The following is a 15,604-nucleotide window of genomic DNA, read 5'->3' as shown; positions in this document are numbered from 1 at the left end:
ACATTCGTGGTGTAATATACTCTGCGTTTTACACAAGTCAACACAGCTTGATAAAGCACGGTTAATATTTTTCAGATTTTTTTTTATAAATCTAATTAATGTTAATTTTGACGCCATGAAATCATTTTCGGCATCTCATACACACTTTTTAGGCATGTGAGAAGCATACACCAACATTCACCCTGGTCAATCTTAAAATAGCACATAACACAACATTTATATTGTTTAGCGTAATGTGTCTTTTCACAGATACGTTTTAAGTAGCCAATCAAAATTTTGTATCAAGGTGCCGTCGTATCGGCTTTAGATTATGTTCAGTCGAGTCTACGCCCAAAATTACTCAACATGTTAGAGTAAAAATCTAACACGGAATATAATTTTGGCGCACTTTCAACTCATTCTGGCCCACTGTGCGGCGATATAATAGATTCCGCTATATCTTGCTGATCAGACGAGTCGCGCTCTTGAAAGCTCGTTGATTGTTGTGCGATTCTTCTTTCTCTGATGAAGAAAGGGGACTCTTAAAAAGCAGAGGAAGCTAAAAAACCCGAATCCTTGAAAAATCTTTCTTTTTTACTTAAAATATGCAGAGGCAAATGAAAATATAGTGCATTACAGTTTATCCAGTTAGGAACTTGGTCTGCACTGCCAAGAGAGGGCGTACTTTCATAAAGAAAATACCGTGCCATTGATTCTTTTGAACATTTCGTGCGCACCACGTACACTGAAGAAGCCAAAATCCCCCCCCCCCCCTCCACCAAAAAAAATAAATAATAATAAAAAAATAAAAAATAGAGACATAACAATGAAAATAATAACAAAAAATAAAGGGGGCGAAAACGATATAGCAAAACAAGATATCGTAGGGGAATCTTGAGGGATTGCCACGAAAGTGGTAAGAAAAAAAATCAAGTTTAGTGCATGCATGTAGGACAATAGTAATATTAGCAACTGGATGGAAGATGGCGGCAACCAGAAACAAAAATTGAACATGACAATTACTTGGAGGATTATTATTACAATCACCGACGAATAATCGTATTTTAAAACCTTTGACAAAACACAAACCAACAGTCTCTTTGCATGATTATACTTTTACTACTCACAAACATGACAAACTTTCTTAATGTTTTAGTTGCTACTACTTTTTTATATAAACCCTTTTCAACATTTCTGATTTTTGTCTTTTTTATTTGAATGACTTATTGTAGGCCTACTTAAGATCTGCCCCTTGAGTTAGACCTCTGACAGTTCCTGTTGCATTTGGGCCTTAAGGCTTAGTCCCACTGCACTTATGGATGCAGAGAGGATGTAAAAGAATCTTGTCATCCGTTGGAAAAAAAAAGTTATGTATCCGTTGTGTACTCTCTGCATAAGTACACCATACAGTGCGTATCAAAAAAGTTTACACTTAGAAAAAATCCGGTAAAATTCTTTATTTGTAATATCCTGAAGATTTTCCACATTTTAACACTGGTACAGATCCATTAAAGCAAATGACAATATAACTGTCGAAAAATATTTCCGATTGAGCGAGCACCACTTACTTTTGAAAAGTTAGTGAAAAATGAATTGCGCAGAACTTTGAAATAGTTATGCGAATAAAAGTAGACCTTAATCATGAAGAACACGTTTAATTTAGCTAGTAAATTGATTTGAAGACATATTTTACCTTTTATAACTTGTTTCCTTGCCCAAAACACTTCGAAGAGTGCATTGCGCCCCATCCCACTCCCCCACACACTGAGGCCATCGTGACGATATTTGCTTTACACTGAGTTGTGATATACATGAAATGGCGTAGGCTTGATTTTCATTTTAATGATTCTCAAGCTTCGGAAAAGTGTGGATAAACAAGTATTAAATGAAAAATGACATGTAAACCCACTTTAAATGATAAAAACTTAGTGAAAAAAAATGCTGGAGACGTCTAATATAAACTTTTGTTCAGATATGTCTTCAGATCCAGCTGGCACAAAAAGGGTAAAGGTTGTGCTTACTATAAGTGTTAAAATGTCAATTTGGGTGGCAAAATTGTTATAAAATGCTTGAATGTATCCGTTTTATTTCAATTGACTAAAAGTGCAAGGAAAATGACTGTATGAGAAATGTTTTACAAAGTTTGATTTCGCCCTTTTCCCTTGACACATCGTGAAAACGAGCATTTCTGCGCAAACAGATTTCTGCGAGCTTTACAAAAATGGACAGTGCTCACTCAAGTGTAACATTCTGTCAAAACTTTTACTTTCATTGGATAGATGAGACCCAAACCCAAAATTATATGTGAAAATATACAGTTGTATATTTTTTAATTCCCAGGGTTTTTTTCAAAGTGTAAACTTTTTTTTGATACGCACATGTCCATCGAGTATCCGTCCACTTTGATTTCATCGTTCGCCCATTTTTGTCCATGCATTGCCTGATGAAAACGAATAAACCATCCCAAAATTTTCCTTGTCCACTGTATCCGTTATGATTACGTTTTGTGTCTGTCAGCCAGTGGGACCAGGGGCCCGTTGTAGAAAGAGTTGCAATCAATCGCAACTCTAAAAATCACGCGCAACTTGATTTTCAACCAATCAACAGCTGCGCGCATTTGGGACTTGCGATTGATTTTTTGACTTGCGTTTAAACGCAACTCTTTCTGCAACGGGCCTCTATTAAAACTGTAACTTATCTCTGCAGCGCTTTATTTTAGTTGTCATTTGAATTTCCACAAAAAGGGCGTTTCGACAGCTCAACGAGGCACTTTGTCCCTCAAACATAGCAAAAACTGTGGTGTTAACCGGTGTACATATATAGAGGGCCACACCAGTTCTTTTACACCGGTGTTAAATTGGTGGTGTTAGTTTTACACCTATAGGTGTTATTACAACACATATTGTTGTTACATTTACACTCTCTGGTGTTGTGTTCAATCTCTAGGGTGTAATTTTAACACCTCAGGGTGTGGTCCTCTATTAACACCAATTGGTGTCAGTTTTAACACCACAGTTTTTACAGTGTACATGTAATAGGTGATGCATTCAGCCACCATGAATGAATTCCACCCCCCCCCCCATCTCCCCCCTCTCTTACACACCCTCACTCTCTATCTCCCCACTACATAATGTATTGCTTGCCGCACTCCTCTCCCTCCCACCTCAACCATCGTTTTATCCGTTATCCCCCCCCCCCTCCTTTTCTCCTCCTTTCTGAGCCTGGTAATGCAAACCATGATTGAGTCGAACACAAGTTCGACTAGAAATGGCGCCAAAGGGAAAGATAACAGGAGGAGCGACTACTCCTATGATTTTCAAGTAATATAAATACAGGAAAAAGCACGATAAAAAATGAAAGAACAAAGAAGAGTGTAACCCCCCTAACCCTAGGCCGCCCTCTTCCTCCCTATGAAAATACCTTTACTCCGCCCCTAAACTTGACAACACAAAGATGCAAGTACAACTTTAGATGGAATCTCCATTTTCGTTTTATTATTAATAAACAAATTATATAAACATTGCACAATATACATAATATAAATACATCATTAACTTTTTATGGTATTAGTAGCACAAAATGCACGCTGATTACTGGACAAATTGGCAAATGCACATACAACAAAAATAATGCGCGTCATTGTACCAAGTTTTTCGGGAATTGAGAACATGTGAAAATCTCTTCAGTTACATAAGAATAAAGCAATTTTAAATTGCATTATTCTCAACTCAAGAGATTTTATCCAAACAAACAGACGTATATTCAAATGAATGCATTAAAAACTGTCGCAAAGAATATGGCACAAACGATTTATTTTTTATAGTGAGAAATAATGCAACATTAATATTCGCCCATATATTCGATGTGCTGTATGGTCTCATGAATAAGAACATGAAATTAACAAATTAATGTAATTTAAAACGAAAACATTTTGTCACTTATGACGTGATATTTAGGCAAATGATGAAGCTATACTGTGGTCAATTCAGGTAGATTTAAGTAAGTAAAAACTACCAGCAAACAGTGATGAATATCGTTTGAAAATATATTCCAATGAAATGCCACACTTTGTTTACCCACCATGCTGTGCGAAATAGAATGAATTTCGCCCAAGCAAACTTTGATTTGTTTGGGCGAAAACATAACAAATTGTGTAATAAAGTATATAAATAGCTTTTAGCACGATATCTTGTGTAACAATAAAAGAAAAAAAAACAGAAGAAAAAAAATAAAAAAACAAAGAAATAGAGAGAGAGAGAGAGGGAGAAAGAAAGAAAGAAAGGAAGGAAGAAAGAAAGAGATGAAGGAATGAGGAATAAAGAAAGAGAGGAAGGAAGGAGGAATAAAGAAAGAAAAAGAAAGAAAAAGAAAGAAAGAAGACCTATAGTAGTAGTATAGTAGTAGGATAAGAAGAAGAAGGGGAAAGAGGAAGAGTATGACAAAGGTAGGATCAATAGTGCAAAAGAATCTGGAGGGCACCCCCGCCGCCCATAGATTTGTGGAAGTGAAAAAGGGTAATTAGTATTTTTTTCTGGATATCGATCGTTGTAGATTATGTCACAAACATGACAAAGTAGGTCTTCATTTTGAAAACATCAGTTTAAAGGGGAATCCAACCCAAATAAAAACTTGTTTTTATAAGGAAAAGAAAAATCAGACAAGTTGATAGGTGAAAGTTTGAACAATATTGGACAAACAACAAGAAAGTTATGAATTTTTAAAAGTTGTAAATATTGGTAATCACTATACCCATGGAGACTTCAAATTGGCCGCATATGGGATGTCATAGTGATGTAAGGCAAGGACTACTCTTCCATGTACTCCAATACATATTATGGCTAAAATGTCATTTTTCCAAAAAAGTTTTATTTCAAATTATATTTTTCTTTCATGAGGACATATTACAATATACTACCTGGGTTATATTTAGATTACTGCCCCAGGGGAATGGGTACTTAGGAGAAAACCACAAATCCCTGATAATAAAGTACATGGCCTATGGGAAAGTTGTCCTTGCCCCTTGTCATAATTTACTTACACAGTTGCCAATTTGAAATCTACATAGTATTAGTGATCTCAATTTTAAAGCAGCTATAACTTTCTCATTGCTTGTCCGATTTCTTTCAAACTTTCACCATTTTGTTTAATTTATTTTTCTCCTTCCCAACATAACATTTTATGGCCAAGGCTGGATTCCCCTTTAATTTATTTAGTATTTTTATCACTCGCGACTTGTTAGATAATAATAGGAAAACACGTCATGTTCTACCCTTCAATATTTACCAATACCGAGAAAGAGAAGACGGAATAGAAGGCTATATGGTAAAAGATGACATAATGTGGGGGAATGCAATATCTAAAGGTCAAGTCCACCTCAGAAAAATGTTGAATTGAATCAATAGAGAAAAATCAGACAAGCACAATGCTGAAGATTTCATCAAAATCGGATGTAAAATAAGAAAGTTATGATATTTCAAGGTTTCGCTTATTTTTAACAAAATAGTTATATGAACGAGCCAGTTACATCCAAATGAGAGAGTCGATGATGTCACTCACTATTTCTTTTGTTATTTATTGTTTGAATTATACAATATTTCAATTTTTACGAATTTGATGATTAGGACCCCCTTGCCTTAAGCACAAAATGTTAAAATAATGGAATTCCACGTGTTCAGGGAGGAATGAAACTTAATTTTACATGACAATGACGAGAAAATCAAAATATTTCACATTTCAAACAATAAAAAAGCAAAAGAAATAGTGAGTGACATCATCAACTCTCTCATTCGGATGTAACTGGCTCGTTCATCTATTTTGTGAAATGAAGCGAAACTTTAAAATGTCATAACTTTCTTATTTTACATCCGATTTTGATGAAATTTTCAGTGTTATGCTTGATGAATTTTTCTCTTTTTATTCAAATCAAGTTTTTGTTGGGATGGACTTGGAATTGTCAAGAATATGCCAATGTAAACCAATATAACCGCAACCTTTGCAAAAACGGTGTTGTGATTCTAACTGCACTCTTAATGTCTTTGATATAATAAGTGATGTATGAAAATGCTTTGTACAGTGCAATGTTCATTTCGAAATAATTAATCTTTTTATTCCTCTTAAAAACCAAAGGATAAATCGGGTAAAAATAGATTCCATAGAGTAGAGAAGGCTGCTACTTCTTTTACATGTAGATCACGAGTAGCATAATATAGCTCGTTACTTGCTGTGCCCGGGTTTTTTTAAGTTACTAAATCACTAAATATTATGAAATCACAGTTAAGCCAGCAAATTCACTTTGTAACCATTGTCGTATGTGTGTGTTACGGGCCTAGAACTGTAAAGTATTATATTTCATCGGTCAAAAGCAAATACAAGCTAAATATTATTACTGTTTTTTTTAACCAGAATTTGGGTTTAGAAACCAAATATGAAAGTAACATGTGGTGTCTCCCTTCCCGGACAGTCTGGGCCCCGTTGCATAAAAGTTATCATTATGGTAGCTCTGCCATCCAATACTTGCACGAAATCCTTGATTTTGATTGGCTATTGATCAGCGTTACCATGGTAGTTACCATCGGACGGCAAATTTACCATAGTAGAAACTTGTATGAAACGGGGCCCTGGGATGGTTTGGTGCATTACATATTAGATATCACTATGCGTGGACTACCCGTTCCCAGGTGGACTGAAATATTGGTCCGGGTAAACCTAGAGTATTACGAAATTTTCATAAGCAGACCAAGAAAGGTTTGTTAAAAATCAGAACAATGATAAAAGATACCATAAGGAAATTCAAATATTGGATTCATTTACTCTTTGTCTGTTTGTATAGTGATACTTCTGGTACCTACTTCTTCCAACCTTGTCCAAACCTTTTTGCGGCAAGGAACCCTCGCGCAATTGCCGACAATTCCCTCGTCTCATGATCAGCAACTACTTCACTGGCCAAGAGTGCATGCAGCTTGACAAACCTGTCATCCGATAAAGGGTTGTCATTCTCGATCACCCTTGCACTCATGTTCCTCGATCTCTTCCGTCGGATCTTTGGTTGATGTTCTCTACGGGCTCGTAGCTTCCGAGATTGAGGTTCTTCCAACTGCATCAAGGGTAGGGATCTTGATAAGAGGAACTTTGGTGTGGGGCTACATTTTTCTGGAAATTCTTCCAGTTCTTCTATTGCACTCATTTTAGATTCCTTTCCAGCGGTACCTGTTCTTGGATCATTAAGATCTATAACTGGTAAACTTCCTGTCCCATCCTCTGCACTCTTAACTGGTGGCCATTTTCGGGCACTTCGCTTGAAGGCCATATCATCGAACACATCATCGACATTTCCAGATGGGGCAAATCCAGATTTCTTTGCTTGTGTGATTGGGGGTAGACCTACAAATCCTTTATTCGGTGTTCGATCGGTGACGTCAGGTTCTTTTAAGAAGATTGTTGCACCGTTTCCAACATTCTTTGTTGAATTCGAATTATCTGTTCCTTCTGTAAGATACGTTATTGCGGGGAGAGTTCCATCGTCTCCTTTCGTAGCATCTGATGAATCGACCCCTTGACGTTCACCACCCTCAAGAAATGACTTGTAAGTTTCTCTGGTGGGCGGGACGTCTTCGTCGTCATCCTCGGGTTGCCTTATCAGGTTGGTACCGTTCGAGAACCTGATGTGCTCCCTAACCCAAGTATCCTGACGCTTCTCCATCTTTGCGAGGAAGGTCTTCTGTTGATGCGATATGAAGGTCTCTGCCTTCCGTTGCATCTGATGGATGTCCGCAAGCTTCATTCCCAGGAGCCGGTCTTGGCTGTGGTTGTCATTGAGAAGGATGCGTCCCACTCTACTCTTTCCTGGAAGGTTCTCTCTTGTGGTCTTGCTGTCAGCTGCTCGGGCTCCTTGTCCAGCAAATATGGTGACCAAACTTCCGGCAAAGCTTGGTCGCTCATCCACATGAATAGTCTTTGATTCATGTTTCATGGTTTCGCTACCTTAAAATAAGCATATCGTTTGTAATGTTTCCAAGGAAAGCATCTATACTGTGTAGTGCTGTTAATCCATTCGTACAGTGTCCGTTTCCGTGATGAGTAATTATTTTGTTATATATTTTTCGCGGCCTAAAGCTACATCACTTTGTTTTACTCCAGAATACCTGTAAAAGAAAGAAAAAGACAAGAGTTGATCAGTTGTATTCGAAACTGTATCGTTCCAATCAGATAACTTTATAATTTAAGGAAAATTATGAATCTTTACCTTGCTGTATTTTGTTAAGTTAATACTAGATTATTGACCCCTCCCCCTCGAAAAGAAAGAAAATAAAGATTGAGAAAAACAAAAATATTGAAATACACTAATATAGTCAATCAAAATTTTTGCCACAAAAAATATAACCATGATTATTTCAGGATTGTCTAAAACTTGACATCAAAGAAGCTTCATCACTGCAAATCCATAATTACATTGATACAAACAATTTTACTGAAAATATTTTTTGGGGAAAAAATGCAACTACGCTTTTCTTATTTGCTTTTAATAGCATTCTCGGTATTTCACTTGCTTATTTCATATCATTTATTCTGATCATGTTATTTTAGCCGGTGAACCACTCTAAAAATAAATAAGGATTAATATGACTATAGATGCGAAGTTTGTTCCATGGTCGATATGTGTGATGAGCTGTATCGATCATTCATGATTGAACTCGTTGAATAATGTCTCCTTTTCAACGAAAATGTTTAAAAAGGCATGACGTTTATATTTTAATCTTCTCATCATGGATGAGAAGAGGGTGGACGAGGAGAGGGGCCTTCAAAATTTAGTACACTGATTTTTTTTTTTGGTATGGGGGGGGGGCTAAATAGCGTGGGCTATTTCATTATCACCATCGGGTACCATTAGGTCCCATTACCTTTGCCATTTTCTGGAAGATAGCCCCTATTCCAATTTTATGGCACCGGTAATCGGTGTTATGCAAACTAACAAAACGAAGCTCTGCGTAGTTTATGGACACCGTATTCGTCAAGACCATAAACACGACCAACTTGCCGGTCATTATGACATCATCAAACAATAGTACTACCATTGGAAGCAAGAAGAGGTCTATGTATTTTAGAGTATATTCAAGGCGGGGCAGCAGCAGCTTTTGGTAACTAAACGACCCAGTACCATGCAAAAACAGTGGTTTTACATGTACTCTAATTATTAAAGGGAAGTTCATTCTGAAAAATATTTATTGTAAAAATAGCAGCAAAATAATAAATTAGATATTGGCGAAGGTTTGAAGAACTTCCATCAAAGAATAAAAAAGTTATAAGAATTTTAATTATTTGATTTGTGACGTCATATGCGAGCAGCTTTTCTACATATCGTATAGTAACAAATCAATGAAATTGAATTTTCTCAGAAAATTGAGGAGTTTTATTGTAACTTCAGTATACAAATACACAAACTACTTCAAACCCGCTCTTAAACTCAAAAATTAATTCATTACGAACCATAAAAATTACATTTATACATTTTATATTACACAACTTTATCGGGAAGCTGCTCGTTTATGACGTCACAAATAAAAAATGAAATTCTGATAACTTTCTGAATTTGAATGGATTTTCCTCAAACCTTCATCCATATTTAAAAAAAAAAAAATCCTGCTATTTTTACAATATTTTTCGTCAGGGTGAATTTAATGTAGCACTGTTTGGTGTAATGTTTGGCCCCAGGGTGTTATGTTAACGCCCAGTTAAACGACCGGTGTTGTTCTTGATGGCAAGACATTTTCTCAAGACCTGTAAAAAATTGTCCCTCCTCTAATTTCGTTAAAGAACGAGTCCAACCCAACAAAAAGTTGATTCGAATAAAAATATAAAAATCCAACAAGCATAACCCTAAAAATTTCATCAAAATCGGATGTAAAATAAGAAAGTTATGACATTTTAAAGTTTTGCTTAATTTCACAAAACAGCACATCATGATGGGTATGCAAATGAGGAGACTGATGACGTCATCCACTCACTATTCATTTTGTATTTTATTACATGAAATAGGGAATTTTCAATTTTTCTCCTTATTGTCAAGTGAAACAACGATTAATTCCTCCCTGAACATGTGGAATGAGCATTATTTCATACTATATGATACAGTCAAGTTGGTCCTTATTCTCAAATCTATAAAAAAAAAATTAAAAAATGAAATATTGTATAATGAGGGACATCATCGACTGTCTCATTTGGTTTGTGCATATCACTGTTAAGTGAAAAATAAGCAAAATTTATAAATGGCATAACTTTCTTATTTTACATCCGATTTTGAAGAAATTTTCAGCGTTTGGCTAGTTTGATTTTTCTCTATTTATTCAAATCATTATTTTTTCTGGGGTGGACTTGACCTTTAAAGATATGTGGATAGTAATATGATTGTGATGACGTGTTTGGATCAGGATGATATGACTGATATATTGTCATGCAAGGGAGAGTGGGGGTAATTGAGGCCTAGTGGTAAATAAGACCCCCATTTAGTTTTTAGCTCACTGATCAAGTATTCCAGTGTCAAATGGATTGCTGTTTATATATCTTGGGCAAGGAATGTCTCATAGTCTAATGCACATGGCCATGAGAAGCACAAACGCAACAGCACCTCAAAATCAAAATTTTGAAAGCAGCGTTGCCACTTTAGAGAAGCTAGTATTGTACATGTACCTACCCAGTAATGTGTAGTTTATTTTTTTTCCTAGTTTACTGCTGTAAGGTTTGATATTATACATGCTAGTACTGCAGTAAACTTCACTTTTTTATTCTGACTCGAAGCCTGAAAAATTAACATGCCCGATGGGGCAAATGAGCCATCCCCCCCCCCCATTGAAACGTAATAAACTCTGTACAGCGCGTCCCAAAAAAAATGTCCCTGTGACATATACGGCTGAATTGATTCCAAAATATAGTATCATATTCAATTAAATGAACAGAACTAGAAAGCTCATTTCATAACCTAACTTCTATAAAAAAAATCATCGGTCTCGCTTCAGCGGTTTGGATACGAATTATGTTATGTAACAGTGGTCAATTTCAGCCCATTCCAAGTTCGCAGCAATGCAGTATTTATGTACTGCCTCTAGCATGTTAACCCCCATTTAACATCCAGGATCTGAGCAGGGACAATTCCCTGATCTGACCAGGCTGATCAAATCACAAACAAGAGCATGTTCAGAAGGGAATGAAATATCCATCATGAAGATTTTTTTATGATTGATATTGGGAATAGGTGTATCAACCTGAAAAAATGGATGAGTACAATAAGCTAAACAATGACGGACAAATCACAAGTGTAATTTTGCAAATTCGAACATTACCAGTGGAAATTGATTTTCTTAATCAAATAGGTAAGTCAACGTGACCTCAATAACTTAATAACAAATTATTAAAGACACAAGAATGCAGTACATGTAGTTGAAATGAGTGAAAACATTGCCCTATAATATTGTCTCAGTGTTGCATTAGAACTATTTCAGCCGTTTGTCAGAGGGAAATTTTTTTTGGGGGGACGCGCTGTATATACTGTAGTTATATCTGGTAAAACGGTAAAATTCAGTGTACATCTCCACACTCGCTTTTGTACACTAAAATTGTCCATTTCAAATAAAAACATGTAGAAACACAGAGATATAACTGTGACAGTTGAAAACACAATCAGACAATCACTTTTTCCACAATATTGGAAATATAAATGAATCCTTGAATGGGGACCTTTTGGAAATCAAATGGGGGTTTTTAGGGAAATAATTAGATATTGATCATGTGACTGTTACTAGTTCAAACCAAGTGAATAAATATTACTTTATAGCTGCACAAAATATTTCTTTAATAAAGGGGCCTCAACATCTGACAACAGTAATATGCAAATGAGAATGATTAGTTCTCATCTATTGGAAAATGTAGGTCTACTGTTGTCCTACTATTAGACCTCTAATTGTAACGGTTTCTACTGCTATGCATTGAAAAAAAATTATTAGAATTTAAGAGTTTAGTTGCAAAAGGGGTTAGGTCCACTTTGGACCATTCCGAGAAAAACATGTTTTTTATTCTCACTTACTGCAATATTCTTATGAGAAACTAAATTGTCATGATGTTCTACTCTTATCAATGCATGTGAACATAACATTGGGTGTAAAAGAAATCTACCTGCCTTCATTTTTTTTTCTATATATTATTTAAAAAAATCATCATTGTGGACCTAGCCCCTTTTGCAACTAAACTGAAATGAATCCAATCTATTTTTATTAAAGAAGTGATTTTTCTTTGCCACTTTTATTCACGTTTTCATGAAAATTTTTAATTTTCTTTGTTTTCATCAGAGCAACTAAAAATTTAGAAGTTTTGAGACAGAAACAATATAATTTAAGAACAATAGACCTAACCCCTTTTGACAAATGAGCTCTTCAGAAGAGTTTGTTTGCAAAAGGGGTCAGGTCCACTCCAAAAATCATTTTTTTTTTATTCTTCCATATTGTAATACTCGTATGCGAAACTATTTTTTTATGATACCCTACCATGATAACATAAAATTGGGTTATTATAGAAATCTACCTGTCTTCATCTTTCTTATGATAATTTTTTTTCCAAAAAAATATGTGTGGACCTAACTCCTTTTGCAACTAAACTGAAATGGACCTAACCCCTTTTGAAAAAATGTGATTTTTCTTTGACATTTTAGTTCAATTTTTAATAGGAATTTCAACTTTTCTTTGGTATCATCTTATAGAGCTACTAAAAATCTATACATTAAGACATAAAAATCAAATTTGATGAAAAATGGACCTAACCCCTTTTGCAAACGAGCTCTTCAATTGTGAAAAAATGATGGCCTCATTTACCCCACTCTCCCAGGCCTATGAGTTTGAAGTACGGTACACTGTAAAAACTGTGGTGTTAAAACTGACACCAATTGGTGTTAATAGAGGACCACACCCTGAGGTGTTAAATTAACACCCTAAATACTGAACATAACACCAAAGAGTGTAAATGTAACAACCAAGGGTGTTGTAATAACACCTAGAGGTGTAAAAACAAACTCCACCAATTTAACACCGGTGTAAAATAACTGGTGTGGTCCTCAATGTACAACGTTAACAACACAGTTTTTGCTGTGTACTGTGTTTGGATTAATGTGTGCATTGTCTCAGGAGCAAATGCCATGGTAACCGACCTTAACAGTACTTTTTACACCGTATAAGCCCAAGGTCTAATCATGAAAGATACGGTAATCTATGTCATGTGCGTCGTATCACCGAAATGTTTGTGTGGTAGATACAAGACCCCCTGCGTGCGGATAGGGGCAGAGAATGTCATGTAGTTGACCCCGACGTCGAGTTTTGAGCAGAGTGTTACACGGTTTACCTTGAACTAGAGAATGTGACACGTGACCCTCCTCGATTCCCCTGACACTTTCTGCGTGTTGTGGGAGGGGGCAGGGGAAATGGGGAGGGCTGATTTGGGATGGGGGCAGTGTTGATTACATCAAATAAAATCTTATTTCGTAGCGTCCCTTGCTGTTGGAGGAGACATGCCGGGAAGGGGGTGGTAAAGAAGGAAGGGAAAGAGGTATGGACAGAACAATGATTGAATGGAATAATATAGGAAAATTGAGGCCAAATCAAGAAAAAGAAAGTGAGTTGGAGAGGTAGAAATGAAATGTTAAATCAACATATACACTGCAAAAACTCCGGCGTTGATTTAACACCAGCCCGGAATCTATATAGGCTACAGTTTAGAATCAAACAGATGCTGTGTTGATACAAATCTGGTCGTGATAGACTAATACAAAACCTGTGTAGTTTAACACTTCTTTGATGTGGACATAATTCCGGGCTGATTTTAAATCAACACCGGGTTTTTTGCAGTGTAGAAGGTTGGAGAAGTGACAACCTTTTCTTAATGTCATTTACCAAAGCTGTGAATCCAACGTTTTAAGTGTTGGGTCGAACTATTTGAAGTGACTTCAAATGGTTCGACCCAACATTTTAAATGTTGGATTCACAGATTTGTGCAAGGCTGGATATGACATCCAACCTTTCAAATGTTGATTAACATTTATGTTTTTTAGAGTGATGCCACTTTGTTTTATGTTAAATCATCATTGCTGCTGTTAACATGTAGTTTTTGGTGTCTGGGCCTATACGACATGACCACTAAATGACTAAAGGGGTGCCCATTTTGTATGTTTGGCTTCGCAGTATATAGCCATTGTCTTTTTAATCAATAAGTCATCTCGTCGACAACTTTATACCCTTAGTGGCAAGAATCTAATCACTATTGATTCTTTATAATATCCGGGGCTGCATGTTTTATTTTGGGGTAGGCCTTTGTAATATCAAACGATCTTTCATGTAATTAAGAATTAAAAAAAGAGCGTGATGCGAAAGGAGGAGTGCCAAGAGCGACGTGGGGGCGAAGGAGGGGGGGGTTATAGTGTATAGGGTGGGGGAGTCGTTGTTCAGTGTAAAGTACCAAGGAATAAGTAATCATATTCCCTCTTTTCAGGCTTTACACATTATATGAACGTATTTTTTGGTTACTATATCACTATTTTATCCAGATTGTTTAGAGGGGATTCAATATTTTGCCTACAATTCATGAAGTATTTTCAACAAGGAACCATAGTGCTTTTTTCAATAATGACAAATAAACAGAAAATCCAGAACGAAACAACTGCCAAAAATGCTTTATCATTAATCTTTTGTGAACAGAGATGATTGAATCAGAATAATTTAAAATGACATTTCAATAATAATCTGATACTAAAGATAGAACGATCATTTCACTTACTTGTTTATCTATTCGAAATTTCTCTCTGACTTCGCCATTTTTCTCAAAATTTAAGAACCCCGTCCTCTGTTAGCTGTCCTTCGGACTGCTTACTTCCATCCGAATTCTTCCAAGGAAATTTAAGCAAGACGCAAATCTAGTCACAGGAATATCTCCTATAAGAAGACACCATACTCTCCCAGTTAGTCCGAGTATTCTGGTCTGGCGACCCGACTGAGGCTGTCTTCGAGCTTGAAGTGGATAGCAGACGGACAAGGGTTTTTATTTATTCAACACTTTACATCGAAACAAGTTTGGTGTAATCGCTTCAGCCTACGCTCCTCATCCGTTTGTAAACACACTTGTGACAATACTTTGAGAATTTTCACGCCTTTAGATGCCCCCAGTTTTAAACCTTGCTAAATTTTCTTCACCTTTGCTGAAGAAGCCCCGACAGTGCCCGGATCCAGATACTCCCAAAGAAGTACTTTATTATATTCTCTGATCTGTGTGCACTATCGACTAGTGCTATTGACAAAACATTTCTTTACTTGTCACCTGATTGTAAGAACTCGTCTAAGCGTGCGTTGCCAAGCATTCAACCATTCATGGTTTCTGATTGGAGTCTGTCCACTTCGCAGACCTCTTTGGAAGTCCGACTCGCCAATGTTCATCCAATCCAAAGATAAGTGACCTCCAAATCCTCTATTTCTCTTAATACTTATAGATATTCATGGATGAGATGTATCAATTGGTTGCAGCGCATGGATGATATGATTAACCCATTGTTTCAGCCGGGATATTATTTCAAGCTATAATATGGTCTGTAAATATAGACTAC

The 15,604-nt window shown here is 36.2% G+C and overlaps 1 protein-coding gene across 1 annotated transcript; it reads right to left on the bottom strand.

The window, feature by feature from the left end:
• Positions 1-5,853: 5,853 nt before the first annotated feature.
• On the bottom strand, positions 5,854-15,386 carry LOC121422708. The gene is made up of 2 exons (XM_041617877.1): positions 14,785-15,386; positions 5,854-8,120 (listed from the first exon to the last, which is right to left on the bottom strand). Exon 2 carries the CDS (start codon positions 7,946-7,948, stop codon positions 6,824-6,826), a length of 1,125 nt encoding a protein of 374 aa, XP_041473811.1. The 5' UTR covers positions 7,949-8,120; positions 14,785-15,386; the 3' UTR covers positions 5,854-6,823.
• Positions 15,387-15,604: the final 218 nt, after the last annotated feature.

This window comes from Lytechinus variegatus, chromosome 10 (assembly GCF_018143015.1).
Source record: "Lytechinus variegatus isolate NC3 chromosome 10, Lvar_3.0, whole genome shotgun sequence".
Taxonomy (NCBI): domain Eukaryota; kingdom Metazoa; phylum Echinodermata; class Echinoidea; order Temnopleuroida; family Toxopneustidae; genus Lytechinus; species Lytechinus variegatus.
The sequence above is the reverse complement of the archived record's forward strand: the minus strand, read 5'-3'. Positions and strand labels throughout refer to the sequence as shown.

Coding starts and splice junctions, on each gene's coding strand:
- LOC121422708 (XM_041617877.1), bottom strand. CDS start 7,948: ATGAAACATGAATCAAAGACTATTCATGTGGATGAGCGACCAAGCTTT.